Source organism: Phaseolus vulgaris, chromosome 9 (genome assembly GCF_000499845.2).
Source record: "Phaseolus vulgaris cultivar G19833 chromosome 9, P. vulgaris v2.0, whole genome shotgun sequence".
NCBI classification, from domain to species: domain Eukaryota; kingdom Viridiplantae; phylum Streptophyta; class Magnoliopsida; order Fabales; family Fabaceae; genus Phaseolus; species Phaseolus vulgaris.
In genome coordinates this window covers 19,693,589-19,718,194 of record NC_023751.2, presented here as the reverse complement: position 1 = coordinate 19,718,194, position 24,606 = coordinate 19,693,589, and the positions used below count along the sequence as shown (strand labels likewise).

General features: G+C 33.6%; 2 protein-coding genes across 4 annotated transcripts; one reads left to right on the top strand and one right to left on the bottom strand.

Annotated features, from left to right (window-relative positions):
* The first annotated feature begins 1,698 nt into the window (after window positions 1-1,698).
* LOC137821885 (glutathione S-transferase TCHQD) lies at window positions 1,699-5,189 on the top strand. Of its 2 annotated transcripts, none has more exons than XM_068626678.1 (3): window positions 1,699-1,929; window positions 2,703-3,006; window positions 4,125-5,189. In XM_068626678.1, the coding sequence occupies exons 2-3, from the start codon at window positions 2,798-2,800 to the stop codon at window positions 4,717-4,719; spliced, it is 804 nt and encodes a 267-aa protein (XP_068482779.1). In that variant the 5' UTR covers window positions 1,699-1,929; window positions 2,703-2,797; the 3' UTR covers window positions 4,720-5,189. The 2 variants fall into 2 exon arrangements, with proteins under 2 accessions (XP_068482779.1, XP_068482778.1); XM_068626677.1 differs by having other exon boundaries at window positions 2,664-3,006.
* A 1,437-nt stretch (window positions 5,190-6,626) lies between these two features.
* LOC137823144 (histone-lysine N-methyltransferase ASHH2) lies at window positions 6,627-22,290 on the bottom strand. 2 transcript variants are annotated; one of them, XM_068628286.1, is made up of 19 exons: window positions 21,965-22,290; window positions 21,693-21,784; window positions 18,752-21,604; window positions 18,349-18,571; window positions 17,848-18,014; window positions 17,635-17,714; window positions 16,228-16,359; window positions 16,021-16,137; window positions 15,280-15,372; window positions 14,083-14,160; window positions 13,766-13,822; window positions 12,212-12,989; window positions 12,080-12,135; window positions 11,693-11,772; window positions 11,490-11,572; window positions 11,297-11,376; window positions 10,453-10,532; window positions 8,018-8,063; window positions 6,627-7,864 (listed from the first exon to the last, which is right to left on the bottom strand). In XM_068628286.1, exons 3-19 carry the CDS (start codon window positions 21,549-21,551, stop codon window positions 6,761-6,763), a joined length of 6,054 nt encoding a protein of 2,017 aa, XP_068484387.1. In that variant the 5' UTR covers window positions 21,552-21,604; window positions 21,693-21,784; window positions 21,965-22,290; the 3' UTR covers window positions 6,627-6,760. The 2 variants fall into 2 exon arrangements, with proteins under 2 accessions (XP_068484387.1, XP_068484386.1); XM_068628285.1 differs by having other exon boundaries at window positions 18,752-21,784; window positions 21,965-22,278.
* Between the last annotated feature and the right edge of the window lie 2,316 nt (window positions 22,291-24,606).

Here is a 24,606-nt window from a genome sequence, read left to right as displayed (position 1 = left end):
AATCACTAAGTCCGGAGACACCACCAAGAGAAATGCCTTCTATGTCAAGAGATGGAGTAGCGTCGTCGTTGAGATAGCAATGCAGTCTATCTGTGTGGAGTCTGTGTGTAGAGGAAGAAGAAAGAGTAGAGTGTGAGTGTTGTGTGCATTTTCAAAAAATATTAAAGATAAGTTTGTCTTTGCATAACATTATGGGGGTACAGGAAGAAAAACATAGGGGTGCAGGAATAAATACCATCTATTTAAAAATTGAATCCAATGGGCTGAAAATAAATTCTTTCTGCACCTCATATCTTCTTCACCTGCACAACAATGGAACTTTTTTTAGAAGACCAAAATCCACTCTTCCAAACAACATCTTTCATCATCATAGTACTTCTCAGGCTATCCCAAAGGGATATTCATCTCAAGTAATGGCAATGTTTTGGTGTCATCGGTGTTTTTTTTCCGTAATTTTAAAACTTATGTTCGTGAATGTTCTTTTCCCAAGAAAATAAAAATGCATATTTGGAGAACTCGATTCCCATTTTCCTTCCATATTTGGGATTAGTCATCTTTCATTTAACTTACAGAATAAAATTACGTAAGTCCCATAAGAAAATCAACATCATCATGGATTTTTTTTTGTGTGACATAAATTATGACATTTGCTATATAATTAAACTTTAACCTCTTTTAAAATGGAAACTAAAAAGTTTAATGTGTGTGGTTATGGACCAAATATGCTTCACAACATTTGCAGTACATGCTCAAAATGTTGATTGGAAAGTAAGAAATCTCAAATGTAAATTTTAAATTTGAGTATTTTGAATTATATATTTTATAATCTTCATTTTGAAAATATTTTAAAAATACTTCCAGTAATTAGGATTTTTTTCAATACATTTGGAATAACATTTTCCTATATTTTAAAAGATTAGTTTTACCATTTCATTACAATAGAAGTTGCAGAAAATAATTATGAAGATGCAGAACCAACACGAAACATAAAACACGTAAGCCCAACCCGCTGTGCAATTCTATACTGTAATAGCTGTATTAAACCAAGAAATATCTCACATCTCCAATTAGAACATTATTAAGCAATATAAAAATAATTATTGAATATGCTTATATTAGCTTTTCCAAAAAATTTGGAGAAAATAAAATAGAATAAATTTATTCATAAACTAAAATTAGCTTATTTAAAATTAAAAAAAATATAATTTAAAAAAAAAGTATATTATACAGCTATAGAATACTAATTTTTTTTTAATAATTTTATCCCAATAAACCTTATTAACCCGGATCTCACTGTAATGCTTAAGTGTAGCAGAAAAGAAATAATGATGTAAGTTTATTAAATTGTCAGAATTTTTTTTAATATATTATAGGTATACTTATATGCATACAAGTACGAGTGTATATTTATTAATGGAGACACGTGTGCTCGTTAGTGTGTACATAAATAGATGCAAATACGAAATAAAATGAAGATTAAAATATTTATAAAATTGATTCCCTGTTATTCAGTTTTGAATAATTATCTATAAAAGAAATAATATTTGAACAGTGAGATAAAATTAAAAATATTTCTTTATAAAACAAGTACAGTTTTATTTTTTGAATATTTATGTTGTTAAAGAAAAGAAAGGTTTTTTTTGAGTCAAAGGATGATGGAAGATGGTCCATATATAGAAAAGTGAAAAATTATTAGGTGACAAGTGTCCATTCAGCTGAGCGAGTAGACATGTATGCCTTTGTGTTACAACAGCAACCTTAAAGTGTGACTTTATTTGTTGTAAAATTCTGATCACTATTCAGTTTGTGGTTTCCAACCTTTTAGCAGTCATTGATTTCTGCAATCCAAAAAGACTCCTCTTTGTTCCTGCCCACTACACTCTTTTCTTCTTCATTCCAACCCTTCTTCTTCTTCTTCTTCTCCTCCTGGTATCTTTCTCATCCATTTCACTTCTTATGCTCATCTTCTCTTGTGTGTGCTTTCACTTCATTTTGCTGGGTTTATCAACCATTTTCTAGAATTTTATACTCCTCCTACCTACGAATCAATTGTTTTGTTTTTTTATAAATCTTAAGAACTCCATCACCCTTAACTCATCTAACATCCCCATCTAATATTTATAACTTCTGATTATTGAAATTATCTGAGTTTGGCTGATACCTTTCCTTTTATCAAATCCGCAATTTTTGGGGTTGGATCAGGGTTTCTTGTTGGATGTTCCCTTATTTTTCATATACTTCTGAATGTACACCTTTTTACTCCTACTTTTTTACACAGGGTCATATGTGTATCGAAATTTTTCTTAGGTAAATAATAAATCATTGCTTAAAACTGATGTAATACTGAGAATCATGGATGTTTGTCGATTTTCTGGTATTTGGAATGATAGGAATATATACTTAAATGTGGCTTTGAATTATCTGTCTTGCACATCAATTATTAATTATATATGACATGTGGCATCAGTTCTTCTCTGGAGACTTCTTGCACAGGTTGGCTATTGTTGCATCCCAGCAAATTTCTAAATAATTAGTGACTAGTCAAATATGCCTTTTCCTTTTCTTGACCCTATCTCTCATATTCTCCCTTATTGATTGCTGGCTTTTCACATGGTTTTTGTAGTTTATAAGCTATAATACTATAATTTTAATTTTAATTGTAGGTGTTGCTTATTGACAACTTGGATACCAATGTTTTGTAGACGTCAGTGGTCTGAAAGATTTGTGGTGTTGGTGCAAACATATTTGACTTCTAGCACATCCTGCTCCTTCCTAGTTCCTAAGAGGTGATAAGAAAATGCAATTGTATCATCATGCATTTGATTTGGACAGCCAGAAGGTGAGACTTGCGTTGGAAGAGAAAAGCATTGATTATACATCACACCATGTCAATCCTGTAACTGGGAAGAACTTGGATTCTTCATTCTTCAAGATGAATCCCGGTGGAAGACTCCCAGTTTTCCAAAATGGCTCTCACATCCTTTACAAGACTATTGATATAATCCAGTATGTTCTCTTCCCATCTTATTCACCATCCTTTAATGTTATTTATTCCTTTTATCAACATTTACTTCTTATAAAGTGAATTTTAAACGTAAATCAACCTCCCACAACTGTCACAAAACTGTTTCAGTAAGATAAAGTTTTTACCTACTTGTATATTATAATTTTGTTGATACGAGATCTCTAACACCCTTCGATTGCTGAGAACTGAATATCTTGAGCTTAGATCTCTAACACCCTTCGATTGCTGAGAACTGAATATCTTGAGCTTAGATCTCTAACACCCTTCGATTGCTGAGAACTGAATATCTTGAGCTTGGAAATAGAGGGTAACTCGATAGACTCAACAAACACTCTTTAGGATAGATATTCATAAACGCTGATAACATCTAATGAAATGACTCTAATAACATCTTATGAAATGAGCTTCATTCTATCTCAAACTCTAGGAAAAAAGAAAAACATTGAACTGAAATTGTGTTATGAGACTGTACTAATGTTTTATTTATATTAAGAAACATGAATAAAAACAATAAATCTAGAAAATTTGATATCTTAAGGATATGATACGGGAATAAAGAAAAAAGTTTCTAATAATACATATATAATCTAGATATTTTTTATTATATAGGATTAGATCCTTATTTCTATGATTATGTTGTACTTTGAAGATTTACGCAGCATTTGAAGTAACCCCACGGAAATTAGTTTTTGCTGACACAACTCCTTTCAACATATTTATCAAGGAAGGGATTCTATCATGTTGAGTTTCCACATGACATATCAAACGAAAATAATAAAAACTATGCCTCTTCATAGAAATTAAACAGGTGGGACCATATTAAAATTTGTGTATGTTTAATAGAGACACAAAATTTTCACATGATACGGCCAAGTGGAAATTCTACATGAGAGAATCCATTATCTATTTAGTACTTTCCAAGTCAATTCCCTTGAAGCAACAATTGCAGTATTGTATGTGGTACTTTGGATAAAGGATTGGCTTTTACTGTTGCTTGATAAAGCTTAATCCCTTAACCTAAATGTTGAAGTTGAATTACTTTCACATGCTTTTATTGTGACTTATGAGTGGACATTTTACAGTGGTATTGGGTTTTCAGGTACATAGAAAGAATTGCAGTGTTCTCCTCTGGGTCTGAAAATATCACTAGCAGTAACAAGGAAGTGATTGAATGGATGCAGAAGGTACAGGAGTGGAATCCTAAGTATTTTTCCCTTTCCCATGTTCCAGAGAAATACAGAATATATGTTTCTAAGTTCTTAAGGAGAGTGGCGATTGCTCGAATGTCCGAGTCTCCAGAATTAGCAGGTGCTTACCATAGGAAGTTAAAAGAAGCCTATCAGACTGAAGAGAAATTGAAAGAGTCAGATGTGTTGATAAGGAGCAAGGAGCATTTGATTAGGCTGCTTGATGAAGCAGAGAGGCAACTGAGTGAAACTCCTTATTTGGCAGGTCAAGAGTTTACTATGGCTGATGTGATGCTCATTCCAGTGTTGTCTCGTTTAGTTCTCTTGGATTTAGAGAATGAGTACATAACTGGGAGGCCAAACATTGCTGAGTATTGGGTTTTGGTTCAGCAGAGGCCTAGTTATAGGAAGGTGATTGGTAGATATTTTGATGGTTGGAAAAAGCATAAGACACTGTTAAAAACTTGGTGCTTTGTTCGTCTTAGAAGTTTGCTGAAGAGATTCTAGTGAGGTACATATTGGTTGCCAAAACAAAACTGCATAAGTGATATATGAAAGAGCTTTTTGTGTGTTGTAGATAAGGAGTTGTCATAATAAACCTTGTTTGTATTTTCTCTTTTTGGTTACAAGAATGATTTTTTAGAGAGAAAAGGGGGATTCATTTTTCTTTCTCCCTTGCCAAATGGTGATGCTGGGTACTAAGCTTGGATTTGTTCCACAGAAGGGAGATCGAGCTATGCATGTTAGAGTTCAGTCTCCAAAAAATCGAGGCCTTATTTGGTATTAAGGTTTCATCTTCATTCACTCTCACAAGAAGAGGCAAATTTGTGTTTGTTCAATCAATTAGCAATTTCTGTGCAATGTTGTATACTGATATGGGAATAATAATTCCTTCATATGAGAATCGTTACTTGTTTTGTGTACACTTATTTTGGTATTTGTAAATGCAAAAGCAACAATAAAGTATTCATTTCATACGTTTCTGTCTCCTCAACAAATTTCTCTAGTGCTATACATTTTCTTCTTGTTCTGTTGTATGATAATCAAAGATCAAACGGAGTTTAAGTTTATAATACAAACCTACCTTAAATATAATAAGAATTTAGAATATGTTGAAAATGTAAAAAAAAAGTTTACTATCATCTGAACCGAAATCCAGATTATCGGATCCTTGCAAATCAACTTTAAGATAATTATGTTAAAAAAAATCTAAACTTTTTTTTGTTGGTAATTTAAAACTCTTTAATTATTATTTTTAAATCATTTTGGAGCATCCTCAATCAATCATATTAAAATCAGTTCAATAATAAATTTAGTTACATAAAAATCGACTCAAGTTAGAATAGTAGTAGAAATCCATTTAAATTGGTACGTCTAAAAAATATTGTTTAATAAAAGTTACTTTTAAAATAAATAAAAAGTACATATTTAATAAGAATAACGAATAAAACTAAATACATTTATCAACTATTGTTAATTCCTTATCGTGTAATTTTAAATTATAGTTTGTTATTTTTCATTCAAGATGCAAATTTATTATTGTTTACATACACACTATTGTATACTTTTGATAAAACATAATCATACAAGTATTATGATGGATTTGATTTTCATAATGTTTATCTAATTTACGTATTAAAAACGTATAAAAAAATTAATTTGAAAATGGTGATGTCATATTTTATTATTTCAGAACATTCAGAATCTTAACATTATATTTTAAAAACATGTTAAGCAACTATGAAACTTTATCTTAAACTCCAATTGTTGACAAGTTTGAAGAGAGTGGTACTCTAGCATTATATCACTACTAACCGTCTATTCAGAGTTTTAAGTATATCCTGACCAAAGTCTTCACCCGATTTAATGACCGTTCAGCTTTTACCACTTCGACACTTTTTTTCTCCTCGAAAAGTCAGTAAATCTGCCCGAGTTTGCCTATGAAGAATAAGAACAAAATAACTTCGAAATAAAGGTGCCAACCACTAGCCATTTCTAATCTAGAAGAGAACAGGAAATTGCACCCATACAAAAATAGAAACATTTATTCCCAAATTCTCAAGACATCACAGGTATAACTTCGAAAGTTTTGAACCATATAAAACACCTTGTATCCGAAAAAAAAAAAGAACCAAATTAAAAAAAATAATACAAAATAAATGAGACCCAAAGAAAATAACTGACCTTTGGGATTCAAATAATAAATCATACAGGATTAGAGGAACTAATAATTATTTTTACTGATAGTCTTATCAGTCATCAATGCTGTGGGACAGACAGCATTAGAGGTTTACCATTTTGGGAGAGAATTAGAGGTCAAGAGAAAGAAGCGGGGCATCTTTGAAGGTTTGGGCAGGATGAGTATTAGGAAGTGGAGTTCCCTAGGTAGGGTAAAAAGTGAAGGAGAGGAATGCTGAAATTGAATGATATTTTCATTGAATAATAGATTCAGGAACGAATGAATTGACAGTACATTAATGTATAAGGAAGAAAAAAGAAAACAAAAAATAATTTCTTTTTCCTGTGAACAACATTGCTGCTGTGCATGCTAATAAATATTATTACCACCTTTCTCCTCTCTACAGATTGCATTCTCCGCATCACAAGTATCTTCCGACTCTTTTGGTAAATCTACATCTATACTGCACATATCACCACTAGAGTTGTTCTCATTACATTTCCATGCATTCCTCTGGAACCATGGTCGATGTATTTTCGAGTTATTCCATTTCTGCTGTTTATAATACTTCCTTACCAAATCATGGGAGTCACCCTTCATTCGTTTAGCTTCGTTTTCCTCGAACAGAAGGTTCGACTCTTCAGGATTAGCACCAGTTGTGCTGGGAATCATATCATCTGCACAACAACTGACCATACTACTGTTATGACCCTCCTTAACTTCAGCAGACTGATCACTTATCATAGCTTCAGCAGGCAGATCAATTATCATAGCACTATTATTATTAGAAGGTTGACAGTCTTTGTTGTCCCGAGGATATGGGGGTAGTGGAGGAAATGGAATGAAAGGTATGCCAGGTGCAGTGACCCAACGCTCTGGAAATTCAGTATGAGGTGTTCCATATTGGTGGGCAACAGACCATGGCATTCCATATGCCACAGGCAAGCGAGAATTAAATTTCCTTTTCGAATGACCAACTACTGAATCAGAGGGACATCCAGAACGGCTTGCATTTTGCAATACAAGATTACCAGAGTTTAGGGCAGAAGCATTTAATGGACCTATTGGACACGAAAACCCTGGTGGAACATCCTCATGAATGTTCTGGCTTTCACCAATGGAGCTCATAACGGCATCAGAAAGTGAGTTTGTCTCTGCCGGTTGATCCCATCGGCTTTTGCGCTTCCGTTTTTTAGCTCCTTTGATTTCAACCCCATCTAGAGAGTGGGCAGGACAGCTTTCCTGTGTATCAGCATCTACTGGAGTTGTCCCGAGCATAGACTGCTGACTACAGTCAATTACTTCTGCAGCCCTTAAATCCTGCTCAGGTCTATGACTGTGTGATGCTGAAAATCTGCTACCACTGAAACTTCTGTTAGATTCCATTCTATTATCATCCCTGTCCAAATAGCCATGTTTTCTGTTAGGTCTGGGAAACCATCTGTCTCGGAAGCTTCGAGCAATTTGATGGACCTACACATGCAAACAAAAACAACAAAATTTTTCAACGATTCTATTCCTTGTACCCAAAACAGATATATATATAAATGGTTGAAATATCCTCTAAAAAACATTTCTTGGCACTTGTGTGCACTTTAGAAATAAACAAATTAGCATAACAGATACCTGCTTGTCATCATGCTCTGTCAGAGAAAGCATTGACTCTCGAAAGCTGAACATAAAAAAAAATTATTAGTGCAAATTACATCATTTAAGTCAAAATAAAAGTGAAAATGCTTTGAAGATTCACAGCAATGAAATACTTGATTCCACCTCAGGGTTCAAGACAAACTACAGAAGGGCAGAAAATTTAGTGTTGTTTTACATCAATAAGCAAGTGACAATGTTATCAATCGGTTTAGAATGAAACAAAAAATCTACATACATGTGACATGAGTACCAAGAATTACAAAAAGCTTCAATCCTAATGGGATGAATATCAGGACAAGAGGACTTAATTAGGAAGAAGAAATAAGGGTTCATTCAGATAACTGGTCATTTGTAAATTGAGCATTGGCTCTTTACAGAGGGAAAACCCTTGGGAGAAACGTCTATCCTAGAGTCTTTTTCTTTTCATCCTATTTGATAAAATATATCTTTTCTTTATCAATCCATCTTTTGGTTCCTGAAAATTTGGTCTAACCTTCCAGATCTTTGAGCGAAAATCAGTGTTAGAGATGGAGGAAGCACACATTTGGGCCCAGAAGATAAGAGCTGCTAATCTGTGTGAGGGCAGACCCCATTGGGTGGGATTGCCAGGACTGAGAAATTGAAGTTCAAGAAATCCATTCATCCAATACATTGTGATTGGAATTTATAAGTGTGAAGGGTGTGGCAATCTTTGGTTGTATACCTAGAGCCAAAAGGTCCTAAATTCAGATTGGGAATAATTTTCTGCAACTTTGATCAAAAGATTCAGAGGTAGCTTTGGTAGCCACGCCTTTGAAGAATTGACTACCTCAAAGCAAGAAAAGCAAACTGAGACAGAAACCCATCCAAGGGATAATCATAGCAGAGGGCAAGACCAGCAGCCAGATTCTTGGCAAAGAGTGACATGAACTCCAATAACTGCGCTGAGACCTGTTATTGGGCAAGAAACGTGGGTGGCAGATTGCACCATTGAAAAGTTCAGTAAGGTGCAGTAGATGAAGGCAACAGAGACAATATATGAACAACCCAATACTGATGTGAAGTCAAAACATGACTCGGTGTATGTAGATTGCATGACATTGGGAAAGAGGTGGAGCAACTGAATAAAGGATTCAGGTTTTGAAAATCATTGTGAGGGTAATAAAGAAACAAGAAATAAGAAAAGGTGTTGTTGGAGACTCAATGCAGCCCAAGGAGCAAAGAGACAGGAACCACAGTCAATATGACGGTTTAAATGATGACAGAGCTATGGAATTTAGGCCAGGTCAGATGTTACAAAGAGCAGACATCAAAAACTAGGTTACATACTGCCTACACCTCCACCACCACTGGAGCCACCAGATGCCAGCTTACATGCAGCTAGCCCAAAATCATAAAGGGGCAGAATTGACACCATATTCACTGAAGATAAATTGTGCACAGTCGATTCTGCTCAAACATTCATTGGGATTTTAGCTACAAAAATCAAAATTTCCTTCCACTTAGGTGGCAAGATATATCAGTACAGTACTTAATACATTATGATGAAAGATGAATTATGATCACGGACCAACAAGTTCATTTTCAGGGCCACAAAGCAAAACAAGCAAAATTGACCAACATGCTTATTGGATATGAATAGAGGAAGAAGGATACACTAAGAAAACTTGTCATTTGAAAAATGAGCATCAGCTCTTCGTGAAGGGGAAATCCTTGGAGGAGAAATTTCTCTCCTACTACTGTTTCATTTATCCCATTTGTTGAAAGGATTACTGACAACAAAGGTCTCAGAGGATGGTACCACTCTAGTACCATGTTGAGAAAAGAGAAACCAAGAAAGAATATAATAAATTTTGTATCTTGGCTACACACAAGAGTATTCTTATTTAAAATAAAGAGATACAATATTAAGTACAAAATCAACATACAAAATCCCTATTAAATCATATCATATCTCTATTTAAAGCAATCAAATCATATCCCAAACAATATTCAGTAAAAGTTATTTTCTTTCTCATTCTGATTCTTAGTTTCTAATACGTTTTCTAATTACTTATCAATTACTACTAATTGCCATGTCATACAAGTAAAATATAAAAAAAATGTTGAGAAAAAACTGTAAGAGATTCTACATCTCCCAATATAAAGGGTAAGTAAAAAACAAACGGTCAATTGATTCAATTCCCACCTCCCAAAACTACGGAATAGGAAAACGGTGATGACTTGAAGTAAACATATTTCATGCTTAAAACCACTTCGACAATAATTTTTTTTGTATTTTACGTCAGTCAATCATATTCATAATAGCCACACAAAAAAGGCAATGAAGAAAAGTCATAAATGAAAACTGCTACTTCAGTGCTACAATACAACAAATAATACAATTACCCGGGTAAATTTGGGGAGAAGGATATAATTTAAAAATTTCTAACCTCTCCATTCCATGACAAGGAGGACCACCATTAATCTGTTCAGGTGTCAAAATTTTGCTTGCTGCTAGGTACTCTAAGACCTGCAAAAAAAAGAGGTGATTGAGCAAGGGCCATATATTATCTTAATACTCATACTTAGAGAATGAAGAACAGCACAAAAAAGACTAGGATCTACCAGCAATTAACTTATTAAATAATATAGGATGGTCAAATTTATACACATAATAAACAATTACCAGATTAAACATTCCAGATAATGAAGAGGAATAAAATATATTATCAGCTTTCAGAGTTAACAACATTGCCATTGGAGAAAAGTTGCACAATATATTTTTATGTTTAAGGTAAATATAAGAAAATAGTATCATAACAATCGTGTAACATGGGGAATTCAACACAAAAGTCCCTGGGTAAGAATTTTCAATTTTTAAAAGGATTTAAAATACCATAATTCGAAACAACTTTAAGAGTATTTAATCCAAAGAAAATTTAAAAGATGAAAAATTTTCATGGGATTTTTTAAAGCAAAATGAAAAGATTTCTACAAACTCCTAAAAAAGTAATTCCTTCATTTTTCCAGAGTCTCGCTGTCGACTCTCACTCAGAAATTTTATGTGCACTCTGACTTCAATAGCACCTCTCTCCCTCCTCCCTTCCACACTTCTCTCACATTCCTTCTAAATTTATTTGAAGCAACTAAATTCGTATGCATTTCAAACCCCTTTTTAGTATAAAAGAAATCCTTAAGAATTTTGAAATTCTATATCCAAAACTACACATATATATAACCTCTTAGTCAAAAGTAATATAACAAAAACAAAAAAAATACAAGTAATCTGAGCACCTTAAGAAGCTTTCGCAGTATTGGAATTTTTTTGAAGTCCTGCCTGTACTGCTTCATAATGTTATGTAACATCTGTAAACCTGAGAAGCAACGATATAGTTACACAGAGAACCAACAAAATGTTCAATAAGTTTTCCACATTTCAGATATATAGGGAGAAAACTGAATTACATAACAAGAAAATAAATATTACCATTTTTGTTAATTATATCATTCAGCACTGCTCTAGATTTTGTTTTCAGAAGGGCATCAAGTATCATGGAAAGATCTCGATTACTGCAACCAAAGTTTAAAATCTCCGTTACAAAGTATTTACAGGTCCATGAAACATGGAAAAATCTAATATAACTGTATATAATGCGCGTTTTAATGAAGAAACGGCAGAGAAGAGAGGACCTTTGAATTGCTTCACCGTTGCTTCTATCACCAGATGCCACAGTGAGAAACAAAAGCTTCAAGTACCCTTTGGTGGCGTCCTGTTATAACAAAAAGGGTGAGGGCAGTCAAATGGTTAGCAACCCTGTAATAACGCCAACATAAAGCCATTCAGAAGTAATAAAATTGAAAAAAAAAACAACTGAAGACAAAGTACTTCTCATAATTGATTACAAAACAAATAAATTTAAGGTCAACAGCAGTAGAGAATGATATCACTTCTTGCTTTATTGCATAACCAGTATTAACTGTGAAAAAACAAATTGGAGGACACATGCATGCCCAAGCTTCCAAATAAATGTACCTATTTGAAATATTATGTTCACTTGGCAACTATAAAGTACTTACCTTTCTTTTGCTTATTCCCCCATCTCCATCTAGCAACTCATTAAGTTTCTCCTGAACTGCAGGTAACAAAAAGGTTTATACATTAAATTTGATTTTAATGAGCATGTTCCTAAAGAAATGATGATGACCAACCTGCTTCAAACCGTCCATTGGAAGAACCTTCTAGTTTTTTGTGTTTAACAGATGACAACTGCAATCGATTGGCTGACACCTCAGCTTTAAGGCCATTTGGAAGATTAGCATGAACCTTTCCTTTTTTAACAGAACTCTTTAACTTAGAATTCTTCCTGCCTTCAATTATTTCAGACTTGGACTCCTTATTACTACCAGAATTAGATAACATTTTGCTAGCAGTTGTAAGGGGAGAAGTAGTCTCTAATCTTTGAGTGGAGGAAGTTTTGTCTGCAAACTCTGATTCCTTTTCCTTTTCATATCCTTGTTCGGTGGACATGGGTTTGCTTGTTACATCCTCCATCTGTTGAGAAATTTCTTCAACTTCAACAGAAAAGGGTAACTTGCCCTTTGAATCCTCCATTTCTGCTGGGCTGTGCAACAGAGAAACAGCAGAGGCAGGGTTCACGGAACTTTCTTTCTCTGGAGAACCATCCGAATCTATAGCAGTTGTAGACTTTTCCAATATATCCCTGCCTTTTAACATATTTCTGGCAGACTGTGTATCAACATTACTAAAATACTTGGGTATGGGTACAGCATCTTCAATTTTACCATCTTTGGAAAGCATAACAGGTTCTGGGAATTCTTCTTCTGAATCACTTTGAACTATCAGGTCAGCATTAAGTGGATCACCGCCACCTATATAACCTCGACAACTAGGTGAACTACAATAACATTTTTTTGCAGCAGCACCAAAAACCCTTACATAGTTGTAGTCAAACGTCAATTCTTCATCCTGGGGAAGGTGTTGGTAAAAAAGTTCAGTTTGGCACACAATACTAAACATTAAAGCTTAGCATCTAGTTTCATAATCCAAAACCCGTAAGATAAGAAAAGGACTTCCAAGACCTCAAACTAACCACAAATCATCTACCTTAACCCCCACAAAAACAAGAGAATATCAATTCAGTATATGTAAAGAGAATTCAAATTGATCTATTTTATCAACCTTGTGCATGATTGTTAATCTTGTATAACAAACGATGTTCAAATAATTCTGGGAAGGCAGCAAGCATGAAACAAACACTGTTCTCCCTTGAAAATAATAAATATAAGTAAAAAGACCAGCAAAGCATAAATAATAAAGGGGTAGGTAGAACAGGTGCCGTCCAAGCAAGATATTAAATGACAATGAAAACTTTGTTAGAGTGGAATAACTTAACTCTGGGAAGAAAGAGCCATAACCATTAATCAGCCAACCTTCTGTTCAATTAAGCATATATCTGGCTCAAATGGCCAAATATTTTATATTTCAACTTGTGCAAAGGCAACATAACCAACCCTTTTCATACTTAAAATACAAAATTTTGTAAAGAGATTCACATTTTCCCACATGTTTGCTAATCATAATACACAACAGACATGCACACAAGAAAAGAAATTGAAGTTAATAGTTCAAACTTCCAAACACTTTGAAACGTAAAAGCAACAATGTTCCACAACACAACTGCAAAATCTAGTGGAATTAACAACACACACATGAAAGTAGTAAGTAAAGGAAGAATGCAACACCTGCTTAATATCCCTCAATGCAAACAGTCCAATACAGATCTCCCCATTCACCATCCACTGTTAAAAAAAGGATCAAACACAAGGTCAAGTAATTGAAAACAACAGCATAACTATGAAATTCATACTCATGGAACTAATATGGGCAAAATGGCATAAATAATATGTTCAGGAAAAGTCATCCACATTTCTTGGTAAAAGATAAGTAGAATGCAAAACATATATTCAGGAAAATAGTTCCCAATAATTAAAAGAAAAGGTTCTTTGGTAGTAGTATCATTGCCTTTATTAAATAAACCTAAAAATGTAATAATAAACACCTTTTCGGTCCGACAATTAGGATCACAACTATGATTAATGAAACGCCCCAAGTTTCCTTTCGCACTAGCATCTATCACCTGAAAATAAATAATTGTTAATGACAAAGTAGTCTTTATTAACTAAAAGCTGAAAAACTAATAGCAATAGGGAGACAATAACAAATCACGTTGAAAGAGCCAGATGACATAATTCCCAAGACCCAACTAATGCTTGGACTAGTTCCGATAATGAAAAAATTGAAACATGTTAAATATCCAGATGAGATGATATGTTTTGCGGCATCCAGATACAGGCAGTCACAAAACACAGTCAAAATAAATACACATTCCAGATTAATCAAAATAGAGGTGTCAAACAGCCGTCCTTCAATTCTAACATTTCCATTCACACAAGCTATGTTAAGACAGATGGGTAAAAGATATTTGCTTGGGAAAAAAAGAAGGGTTCATGTTAAGAACAGTTAGTTAGCATGACTATTTTAGATAATTAAATAGGAGAATGGAAGGGTCGTTAAGAGGAATCATTATACATTGTTACTTGTTAGCATTAGAGAATTCAGCAAGTCTGAACAATGAAAGAGCCTTTAGGAGAGATCTTTCTCCTTTTTTGCTCCATTTTCAGTCAAGAAATATAATCATAATTTTAATTTCTCCATTTCAATTGTGGGTGGATTCCCAATCAAGTAGTTGGCAGAAGAAGTAAACCAGAATATTCATTTAACATACTATGAAGATTAAATTATTTTATATTCCAAACAAGATACGTTTCACAATCAATTATAGGATGGCAGGGCAAATTTCCCTTCAAAGGCATGGTTTTCATAATGAGATGGTTTCTGGTTTCCTAACTCTCTATGGGGCAACTACTAAGGGGAAGGTAACATGAATGTTGTGCTCTTCTAAATTCCCGTAGCACCTAGAAGATCAGGAGATATAATGCAAAAGAATTCTATTCCAAGAAAATAGTTTTCTTCCCTTATTAATTTTTCTTTGAAGGAAGGGAAGGGAAGAGAATTTCCACAGCACATGCATAGGAATGCATTATAGGGGAAATTAAATGACATCTACTAACTATCTATTCATGTAAACAATTGTGTTGTGTAACACACTATCATGAAAAAATCCATATGCACTTCCGGCCCAACCAGTTAAATTTTACTTTGCTAAAAAAAACAAATATACAGGATAAATCCATACCTCACTGCCATTCAAGGTCATAAAATAGAAATGCCGATGACCCTTCAAAGCATATTCCCTTTGCCGTGCCTCATACGTATGCATATCAAGCACCTGTTTGGACCACATATATTGGATATTTAAGTACCTAAAAGTGAATGATGTGCACAAGTTGTGCATCACCTTTGCATTTACAACATAAAGCGCATATATGTTCTTATATAGAATAGCAGTGCAAATTATACCACTATACGATTAATTACAGAATCCATCCAATCTTCTTACTCCAACTCCATCAACAAGAAAAGTAAGTTGATTGTCAGACATAAGCTATTCTTTATCCCCATACCAGCATAGACTATAAGTTTGAGTGGTTCTAAGTGGATCAAATCAATCCTAATTAAGAAAACACATTCATCGCTTACTAGTAAAGCCAAACTGTTAATATTTTTCAATGCCTCTTCACTGTTATTTAAAGAGTAATTCAAATACTAAAAAAAAGCAAGACAAGCTTAAGGATGCGCATGGTGGTGATCACTAAAACTCAGCAAAAGAAATTATTAAGGGGAAACAAACAAAAGAGAAGACAGTGTGACAAATTTAACATAACTGCAGTCTGCACCTATAGCTTCGAATATGATGACAAAAATTGATAATCAACCTCAGCAGTCAATAGTTCATGTATGTACCATAACAAAATAACAAGTAAAATTGCTGAATTGGTGGTATAGGGATAATAAAAAGGAAGATTGCACATTTTACCTCTCCAACATATTCAATAAGAAACTGGCCTTGAGCTACATTCCCAAGTGCCTTTAGTCCATATCCCTTTTTCCCACATTTAAACCACCTCAGATTAGCATACTTGCGTTTTTGGAACTGAAATCAAACATTTGTCTGACAGTCATGCAATTTGTCAAAAAGACCAAATATTAGTATATATTTCATAAAAAAACCAAGTTTATAAACCTGCTGGTTAGAACAACGGTCCCCACACGGGCATGTTCCTTGTACACATTCAATATTAAGCATCCGATTTAGGCATTCATCACCACAGCCTAACTTTCCTTCTTGAGACGCCTTGCAATGACAGACCATTATCTGATACAAATTCAGAGGAGTAATGAATTCAGGAATATAAAACTGATGCACAATTTTCAAATTCCAAAAAACTTAATTGAAACCGAAATGTTATCCATCATGATTAAATAATAAACCTCAATCAAAATGTAAAATAAAATTGACAGTAACTATTGTAATAGCAAAAGAAAGACATATTTTAGAAATTAGAAGCAAGGCAACAGAATATGCAGTTCTCCGAAATACACAAGAAAATAGTATAAGGTCAACAATTCATCCCATCCTCTACAGAGCACCATCCAACATATAAGAAAAGAAAAATTAAGTTCATATTTAGGCGGGACCGAACTTTGCTTAAAAAATGAAGGACATGGCCCTGACAAGTTTTTCAATTCTCTATTTTATATGTAGTCATTTTATATATAATACAAAAATCAATATTAAAGAAGGTGGATGAAATTATTTCATCAAAAGTACTCAAAATTTACAATTTGACAAGTCTTACATAACATATCGATTATATTTATGGTAGGCACAAATTTACAATACATTAATAATAATAATAATAATAATAATAAAAAAATTATATCAAGAGGAAATGTTAACCGATATTCTAGCAAACATTACTTTTCCTTCAAATAGTAATTTAATGACTCAAATCTACTGTATAAGGTATGTGTGTGCGTGCAAGCAATATGGTGACTTGTAGTAATTCAATCATAATAATTATTCTTCCAAAATCAGTAAACTTGCTCCAATATATGAAACTAGTGTGTAGTGTCTACAAAATGTGAAGTAATCTGCACATAAAATTACTCTATACAAGACCATTGTATTAAAATATTATTGCCCAAACATAACAAATTTTATGATAAGAGATAGAAATAGTTTCGTTTAAAAGGTATTTTATGTATTTAACCACCCCAACTAACACAGTCTAGCTCCACCACTGTATTTAGGTATCTGCTCTTGATATTGATAAACTCTGATGGGCTTCCACGAAACTGTAACCTTTTCCACATTTCTTAAGGAAAATTAATAAAAGAAGGTAAACAACTTGAAGGAGATCAAAGAACCCTCCTGGAATAAAACATAATGCATATGTACTCAAGAAAGAAAGAACGTATGCAGATCAGCACAACAAAGCTCTCAGTCCCTGTGCAAGTCATAAAAGGAAATCAACATAACCAGTTTCACTAATCCAACATTATCACAAACATACAGGTAACACAACTTGATCAAATTATGTAATATGATATTCATTTGTAATAATTAAAAACTAGAATAATTCAGTACCTCATCAATAGTCTGAGTTTTATGGCTACGGTGTAGGAATTCATTGGTAAAAATATGGGTAAAAGTTGACCCCTGGGAAACTGCAATGCATAGAGCAAATTAAACATCAGACAATAAGACAAAATGATATTCCTAAAACAGTATAGGTTCAAGCTTAGATTTCATTTAAAAAATAAAAAACTAATGACAAACTTGCTAACAAATGTAACATACCAAATGGAGGCCGATATTCTAATTCCTTAAAATTTTTGGAGCCTTCATATGCATCTTCTTCACCGGAGGCATCTGATAATCCCAACTCTGCATTAATCTCTGCATTTGACTTTTCTTGAGGAACAGCACAGTCAGCAAAGGCACTATCACTGCTGTCCTTACATGTCCTTCAAAAGAAGATCACCCAAGAAAATATGCAAGTCATTTAAACCAGAAAAAAGGCGTTTAAGGCATTTGCTTTACACGCCTCTATATGCAATGATATAAGAGGACTGAAACAATTAACTACAACTATAAATCATGACTAATTAATGCAAACTATGCAATTAAAACCCCAATGATCATGGATGCGCAAGGTCAATTAATTAAAAGTGAAGAAAAAGCTGTGAAAAAATCTATTACAAACAAATACATGATTATATCATATTCTGCCTCTTCAGCTTCAGAAACAGGTATCATAGAAAAATAATAATGGAGTAACATGAATGAAACAAGTCATACCAGGTACGGTTAGTTTCATCAATTAGGTCTGCAAGCACAGCTGGAATTCGCCTCCACTTGTAACAATCATCACATCGCACCCACGCATTACGGGGAGATGGAAGTTGCCCACCCAGTTCAACACCAGACAGCGTGTCTAATTTAGATATGTTGACTGATACTTTGTTGTCCTCAGCATTAATTTTTCCGACAGCATCCAACTTATAATTTCCAATATTTGCATCTAAGAGACAAAAATTAAACATATCCTATTTACATTTAATTTCTCAAACCATATAGCTAAGACAAATGATTAAGAAATAATAAAATACAAATTTAGATAATCATGTCAGTCTCAGGTTAATCCAACATGCAAAAATCAATGTCACACATGATGCTGTCAATTTGGCACATAAAAAACTACCTGCATGTGGGCGATCTTCCATTTCACATGTAATTTTAAGAGAGGCACCTTTTCTCTTGACTTCAGACTTATTAATTGGCTTTTTCTGTTTCTCCTTGCGTGTACATGTAGTCTTTTTCCTGTCAGCCGAGTCAGAAGCTTTAAATTTGGTCCTACTAACTTTACTAGGTTTAAGACTTTTAGGTAGTTTACGACCCAAAGGTGTTGCAGAAGACAGCATATTTTCAGAAACTTGAGATTCTGAAAATCCATTGTCAACTGATTGTTTTCCACTTATCATGTCATTTTTAACTTTCAAAGCCTCAGAAGAGCCTCCAAGTTCAGTCTCTCCAGAAAGGGACAATGATTCTGGGCACAATTCTTTACTGCTCACAGATTTTGTCATCTGAGTGAAAGTAGACAATTCCAAAGAGCTAACTGCATCTCTACAATTTTTCTTACCCCTGCGGTTCTTTGACTGCTTACCTCTACTGTTTCTAGGCGGACCTTGGCATTCATCTTCAGTGATACAAATACCTGAACAGATAAGTTTGTCTTTCTTCTTCCCTCTTCTACTGATGGTAGCATCCAATTTAGAATTTAACTCTTTAGAAGAACCTAAAACAGCATCATGTAAATCTTCTTGATGTCTCTCTACAACCTGGATTTCAGGAATTGAATTGATAACTTCAGAATCAGGTGAAGTTCCAGGATCCATACCCTTGTTATTGATAGGTTCAATCAAAGCTTCAACCACCTTCTCTGGAGGAACTGCAAGACAATGTTCCTCTACGTCCCCATCTGCCTTCTCAGTTATTTCAGTATTTTCTTCTAAGGGGCTATTAGCCACTTGTTCATTTCGAACAAGATCATCCTTATCCAGGTCATTGTTGAAAGATTCTGAATTGCCCAATGTCACCACTTTCAACATTTTATCTTCGAGATTGCAGGCTATTTTCTCAGAAGCTGAACCAGACTCCAAGTGGGAAGCAGAAGCCAAGCCTTCAACAGAGTCTGGAGACAAGACATTTGAGCAACATAAATCAGGTTCTTTCCCAAATTTGATCTTTAGACGAACACGAGAGGTTGAAATAGGGCACTTCTGTACTGAACTCAGTGAGCCAGTACTTGCTTTATTCTTAACTGCTTTCCCACTTTGACGCTTGCTTCTAGCCTTCCCCAATTGGCACACAGCTTCACCGACTGCACGCTCATTATCTTGCTCAAAAAACTGTTCAATATTCCCAATTGATCCCCAGATAGAAGAACGAGCTGGTTTGGAGAAACAACTTCTTTTCTTTCTGGCAGCCTCTGAGTATAACTTCATATAATCCCCATTTGGACATGTCACCTTGGTTTTGTTTTTTCCTCTTCTTGAAGCCTTTTTGGTTTGTGTCTTACGGCCTACTTTACTTCTTCGACTATTCCGTTGAGAAAGTAATGGAATGCTTTCAGTGATACAATCAACTTCAACTGCTTCTTTTCCATCATTATCCATCTGCCCCAGATCGTCCACAGCATTATTAGTAGCAATAGTAGTGGTAGTAGAAACATCACCATTACAATGGAGGTCAGAAACATCCTTTGAAGAGCAGTTGGCAATTGAAGCAACAGAGGGCAGGCCTGATTCTGGAGTAGATGGCTTTCTAAAGGTAGAGTTGCCCACATCATCACCCTTACAATGGAAATCAGAAACATCCTTTGAAGAGAAGTTGGCAATTGAAGCAACAGAGGGCATGCCTGATTCTGGAGAAGATGGCTTTCTAAAGGTAGAGTTGCTAGTTTCCTCTGAGGAACAGTCCTTCAATTTACAGAAAGCATCTTCTATTTGTAGTACAGCATTCTTCATTTCACGCCCTGCATCCAACAAGGCAGGCTCACAAGGAGAATCTACAGATGAGCTGTCAACAGTCCCATGGCAACCTGGAGACGAAGATATTTTTACACATGAATTAATGAAAATGATTTCTTCATCAACAAAATCTTTAGCCTTTTCTTCGCAAGTACTATTCTGGTCCTCACCATCTTTCAGATCACTTGTGCTCTCTACTTCTGTATCCGCACATAACGCACCAGATGGCACTTCCATATCCAAGGTAGGAGATATCTGCCTGCAAGCAGCAGCTTCAGTCCCAATTAAAGCATCACAATTTTCCACAACATTCAACAAGGGGTCTGCATTTCTCATAATTTCCTGCTGCTCATTTTGCTGGTTGCAATCAACTAACAAGTCAGCCACAGATTCTAATTCCAAAGACATTTCAGAATCTCTGAAATCAAGAACATGATTGAAAGCATCACCAAGACCAGTGTCATCGATTTCTCCTTCAACAACGACGGACTGATTTCCTGTTGCAGGTGATTGTTGAGAACAAAGCCTCTGTGAATCATCAGTGGTCAAAGACCGTGACCGCAAATCAAAGTTTCCCTCACCCTGAACATTCCCCTCAAAGACACTGCTTTCACAGGGAACTTCGATGCCCCCATAAGAAACCCCCAAACAATTCAGATAATCATCTTCGGTGGTTTTCTCCAGTGACAACAAATCAGCATTTTCACATTCACTTGCCAAACCCAAAGCATCGCAAGACCCCTCACCTAGACACCTTGCAGAACCCACAAGGTCCTCTCCCACACAACCATCAGTCACAGTGGAGAGGTCAGCATTAGAGTCCACAACATTGCAGGCCTCTTCCAAACAAGACTCCTGTACAGAAACAACCTGCTCCGCAACCTCTGAGCACAAATGCTGCTCAATAACAGACCCTCCAGAGCGATCATTAGCGGTAACAGATCTCCCACACGACCCCATCTCAATCATTCAAAAATCATAAATGGCACCGCACCACCACTAACCCGCCACACTCTGATTAACTTCAAAAATCCAATAAACGAACAAAGGTAAAAGAATCGCAACAATGCATCAAGCACTACCTATCAACACAACCCAACGAAACGGTACCTCGAATTAAAGCAGAGTAGCGAAGACTGCCTCCACGGGAAAACCACAGCCCAAAAAGAAAACCCTAGAAAGCGGCATTATCCTGAGACGCTCTGCACGGAAAGAGAGGGGAAAATTTGATAAAGAAAACCCTACTTACAGAAAATGCAGACGCTGACACGAGTTCCTAGGTGCAATTACGTTAACCGAATAATAATCTATATAGCGAAAATTGAAGACAAAAAAGAAAAAGAAGAAGAAAATTGAGATACGAAGTGGATTAGAGACAATACCTGCTCTCAGGATGTGCGAGAATTGAGATTGAGGATAAGGAGGTTAGGCCTCGGCGTTTTCAACAATGGTTTTTTTCACAAAAATAATCATAAAAAACGAAAATATTCTTTTCTCTCTGCGTCGAAGAGAGAGAAAGAGTTGGGTCTGCGTCGCGCGCAGAGGAGAGAGAGAGAAGAAAAAGATGGTTGGTGAAGTTGTCAACGAAAACAAAAATAAAAACAAAAACCAAACCGTTTGAGAAAAAAAGCACAAAACAAAACCAAAGCGCGAGAGAGAGAGAGCGTCCTTCTTTCTTTCTTTCACTACCCAAGCCAGATTTTTTATTTTTCTTTTTCTTTTTCTTTATAGATATATAATAAATAATCTGGGAGGACCCAAATTCAATGTGATTAGACCGTTTTGCCCCCACGCGCCTTCATCACTCATCCATCTTTTTTCTTTCTTTTTTGCCACCTTATTTTTTTCACATCTGTCTCAAAACATAATTATAGAAAACAATTATTAAATTTTATTTAACAAAAAAAAAATGAAAATAAAAAAGAATCCTTTTGATTGAGATTCGGAATACTTTTAATGCAAACACGCTAAGAACCAAGAAATTGCCATCGGTGGTGTTTTGATATTTGCGACGGTTTCTTTGTACTTTGTTCATATCTTCTTGATAATTTTTTAAATGTTATTGGCTACTACTAATAATTTTATTTCTTTTCATTCGTAATATAATAACTAATTATCCACCAAAATTAAATATTAAATATGTACTCGCCGAAATCCATTGCATTCTTTTGGAATGGGAAAGATTTTATAATTAGGTTTAATTCGATAACAATTTAATAAATTATTACTTATGTGTTTTGGTTCTTTTCATAAATAAAATCCTCTTCTTTTAGAGAATAATTTTAATGGCTAAACTGTTTTTCCTTTAAGAATTAACGCATATAAGAAAAAAAAAAATGGTATTCTAGATAAGTAACTGACGTGGCAATTTTTATTTAATGCATATAACATAGTAAGTTGAATTTTATTTTCTAAAAATACAATTAAATTATTAATTAAGACCATGCGATTTTTTTAAATATTCGTATTACTCTGTATTAATGGTAAAGAGAAACTGTCTATGTATATTATAAAAAAATAATAACATTAATCATTTTAATTACGTAATGGATAATAATCATTGTTAATATTTGAATACTTTTTTATTTTTAAATATATTAAGAATAAAATAAAATATTAAATTTGTATTTTTTTTATATTGTTATATTTTTTTAATTCTAAAATATAAATTAAATATGAAATCAAATATAAAGTATGTACAGGAGAATCCATTTCTATATTATTATAAATACATTGCTATAGATATAAAATAAATAAATTATTATATTAAGTAGATTACTTAAAATATTTCTTGTAAAATTAAAAATATCAAAATTTTAAATTTTAAACATAATGTTAAAAGAAATACAATTAAGTAATTTTGTGTTTATTATTAATATATTTTAATTAATAACCAGAAATATTAGATAAACATATAACCGGCATTAAAGATTGTTATTAATATCTTACTTAAATAACTATTTAACATCATATTATTTATAGATATCTAATATTATTTTTGTCAGTAATGGAATGAGGGATTAATAGTGAACTAAAATTATTTAAATTAAAAAAATAAAAGATCAATAATTAATTTATTATAAAAATCAAAATTGCATATTTTTCTAACTAAAGAAACTAAAAGTAGCTTAAATACTAATTTATTTATTTTTAAGTAATCTCGTGTTTTATTTTTTTTAAGACTATTTATAAAAAAAATCAATTTCTAAGTCAAAATATACATGGAATAAATTACCTGAATAATGAAAAAGATTAAATTTAATGTTTTTTCAAAGACCTTGTTAATTTTAATTACGTTGAAGAATCAATAAGTAATCATTTTTATTATATGTTGTAAATTACAGTATCTAAAATAATAGAAGTAAAGTAAATTACTTACTTCACTCCCTTAGGATAGAAAAATCGATGAGGAAAAAGTATGTCAAATACTCAAATTAATATTTTTTTTAGATAAATTATGTTAGTTATTTTTTAGATAAATTGTGTCATGATTCAATGTGAGACTTTATTATTCCCCTCGTTTTCATTCTCTCTATTGAATCCAAATATTTATTTTCTTTATTTTTAAAGTTTTATTTATGCTCTCTTTATCTCCTTCATATATTCAATTTCGTCACTGCTTAATAATATGATATTTTCAGCGAAATAATTTTTCAATTAGAGTTTTGTAACTTTGGGATAAATTTTACATGAACAGAAAACTCTTTAAAAAAAAGTTCAAATAATAAAAACTACTTTATCAAATAACTTTCCAGCTAACAAGTATATATTACTCGATTTAACTCGGCAATTTTTCGTAATATCTAAACTACAAGAAAGTAAATTGCAGTTTACCCTTAACACTTGTTAAGTCACATAGTTAGATAGTAAGTCAAAATCACTTGAATCACGTGGTTATTAATGAGATTTGGATGCATTTAGTGCTCACATGATTTTATTTTATTTTTTCAAAGTTGACTTGATAGAGTTCAATCATTAAATAAAAATTAATTATAGAAAAAAATAATTAATTATTATATTAATT